Below are 2,632 nucleotides of genomic sequence, written 5' to 3' on the forward strand. Positions count from 1 at the left end.
CGATAAAGAAAAGTTTTCTCTTTCGTCTGGTGTTAAAATGAATACTCTATTTTTCATAGTTCGCCTGATTTTTTTTAAGTGGATATTGAAAGGTGGCGTGAATTCGATAGTGCCACGACAAAAGGGCCTAACTGCAAATTAGACCTATTACTGCAATTTATCCAAAGTTTCGAAAGCTTGTGGTTTTACCTCGAAAGTTTTGCGAAGAGTAATGCCTCAAACATAAACCTTTTTTATTTTTTTGTTGTTCACTGAAAATGAAGCCCGGCAAAAATTTCCTTGTATATAGTAGACCCAGACAAATCCAGATAAATTTTTGAGTTTTGACAGATATTTGAAAAAATAACCTGGCAACTCTGGTTGTGCATCGCGAAACGCACACCACTATGGAAAAGCGTCATAAAACGCGATGTTTTGTTATGATCCATCTTCGGTCAGGAGAATAACAAAACACGTCGCAGTTTCCCGGTTCAGCTTTTTATCATCAGTTTATTTTAGTTTTGAGTAAAAGTTATTAAATCGATTTTGTTAGCAGGCATGGCCCGGCAGCTTAGCAAACTCGGATATTTGGACGTCAAGAAGACATTATTCATGCTATGCGACCTACAGGAAAAGTTCAGACCAGGAATGCAAATGTTTGATTCGGTCGTCAAAAATACGAGCAAACTGGTAAGCAAATGTTATGTAATTATTCGTAGAAGAATTGGGTTTGCGAGATAGCTACAAATTGATTAAATTATCATGTGTTTAAAAGAGCTTAGTGCAACACATTTAAAAATAAGCACTCCTCATTTGAATATCCAAGATTCAAACCCGGTGCGATGTTTTGATAAGCTTGTTTTTAAAAATCTGATAATAAGGCACTGTGATATCAGAACATGAAACCAGCTGAAATACTCAAATTGTACTTAATCAGTTTTATTTTCTAGCTTCAAGCTGGCAAAATAATGAACGTCCCGTTGATCGTCACTGAGCACTATCCGGAGAAGCTGGGCCATATCGTAAAAGATCTGGACATTTCCCACGCCAAGGGTGTCTTCTCTAAAACTCTGTTCAGCATGATGATACCGGAGGTGCAGAAGAAAATAAGCGACATCTATGGGCAGGATCTCCAAACGGTGGTTCTGTTTGGGCTTGAGTCTCACATTTGCGTAGAACAAACTGCCATGGATCTACGGAACAACGATTATACCGTTCACGTGGTCGCCGACTGTTCCTTGTCTCGCTCGCAAGGGGACCTGAAATTGGCTCTGGAACGATTGCAGCAGATCGGGTGCTTTGTCACAACCAGTGAAAATGTTATCTTCAAGCTGATGAAGGATGCCAAGAATCCGGCTTTTAATAAAATTAAAGGCTTAGTTCGTGATCCATCGGCCGATAGCGGACTGAGCAAACTTTGATCCTTCGTTGATGGGGCAAGATTTTGTAGATTATGTTTTGATTTGAAAGATGTACAACGTCTTCTCTGAAATTGTGATTATAAAGCATTTTGAAAGTATGTTGTTTGAATCATGGAAGCCGTATTCATATATTAGAATAAAAAGGTATCGAAATGATAACGATTTTTCTGTTTTTTCCGGTATTCTATTGGAAGGGTATATAGGCAATTATATTCCCTACAAACCGTCAATATATTGCAAGATAAGCACCTTCTCTGATCCAATACTGATACTTTCAGCAAATATCGGGCAAGTAGCAATAGAGTATACTATAAAATCTCGGTTGATTTTTCATTAGGGCGTATAAGAAATATACAGTTTCTCTTTGTTTACTTTCTCTTCCGCTTGGTAATTAACCAAGCGGTTTCCACGTTTATCACTCAACTCTTTGCATGAAATGATACCCGAAACTTTAGGCTTTCAAACAGAATAGTGATATCAAATAAAATCTTTTTAATCACATCACAATAATCGATAGAGAGAGAGTGATTAAAAAGAAATTGTTACTTGCTTATACGCCCTTTTGAAAAATTAACCGAGAATTGAGTTTCATTCCATTAATAGTTTTCAGAGAATGTTTCACTTTTTTTTAATTTCATTTGTAATAAATGTTTATAGTGGCAGCACTGTGTAATTAAAATCAGCATCAAGCCGTTTTTCTTCTTAGTGAATTAAAGTGTAACTAAAAAAGATTTGTTAAATTAGTGTAAACTCGAAAATGTGTTTAGTTTTACGAGAAGAATGAACTGTTGTGTTCGACAATGTGGTCGCACTAAGAATTTCTTTCCAAACTTGAATTTTTACGGTTTCCGAAAGATCCGGTAATACGTCAACAATGGATTCGGTTTTGCGTTCAAAATGAGATATTTCGTGTCTTGTCATCAAAGCTCAATTAATTGTTTTTAAGCATTAATATATAATATGAATAAGCATTCACAAAAACATTTTTCAAATCAAAAATCAGTCTAAAAATTTAAAAATTTTCGTAGAATAAAGTTATCAAAAAATCTGTAAATATGGCTGCAATGTAGCCGATACGTTGGTATTCATTTCACAGGGCGAAAATGACGAGAAGGATGATTCGGAAGGAAGAATAAAGTTCGATTCAGACGGTCCGGCTTCTTCCGTCACCGTCACCGGAACGTCAACGTCCGTCACCGTCATTCTGATTCACACGATCCGGTTTCCTATCC

At 36.5% G+C, this 2,632-nt stretch overlaps 1 protein-coding gene across 1 annotated transcript; it reads left to right on the forward strand.

The window, feature by feature from the left end:
- Positions 1-402: 402 nt before the first annotated feature.
- On the forward strand, positions 403-1,559 carry LOC131435805 (isochorismatase domain-containing protein 1). Its single transcript, XM_058604018.1, has 2 exons — positions 403-669; positions 930-1,559. Exons 1-2 carry the CDS (start codon positions 538-540, stop codon positions 1,398-1,400), a joined length of 603 nt encoding a protein of 200 aa, XP_058460001.1. The 5' UTR covers positions 403-537; the 3' UTR covers positions 1,401-1,559.
- Positions 1,560-2,632: the final 1,073 nt, after the last annotated feature.

The sequence above is a fragment of the Malaya genurostris genome, chromosome 1, assembly GCF_030247185.1.
Source record: "Malaya genurostris strain Urasoe2022 chromosome 1, Malgen_1.1, whole genome shotgun sequence".
Lineage (NCBI taxonomy): Eukaryota > Metazoa > Arthropoda > Insecta > Diptera > Culicidae > Malaya > Malaya genurostris.

What these genes read in the sequence shown, in the direction of transcription:
- LOC131435805 (XM_058604018.1), top strand. Translation starts at nt 538, where the DNA reads ATGGCCCGGCAGCTTAGCAAACTCGGATATTTGGACGTCAAGAAGACA. An exon ending in TCAAAAATACGAGCAAACTG is followed by an intron (nt 670 to 929) that starts GTAAGCAAATGT and finishes TTTATTTTCTAG; the next exon opens with CTTCAAGCTGGCAAAATAAT.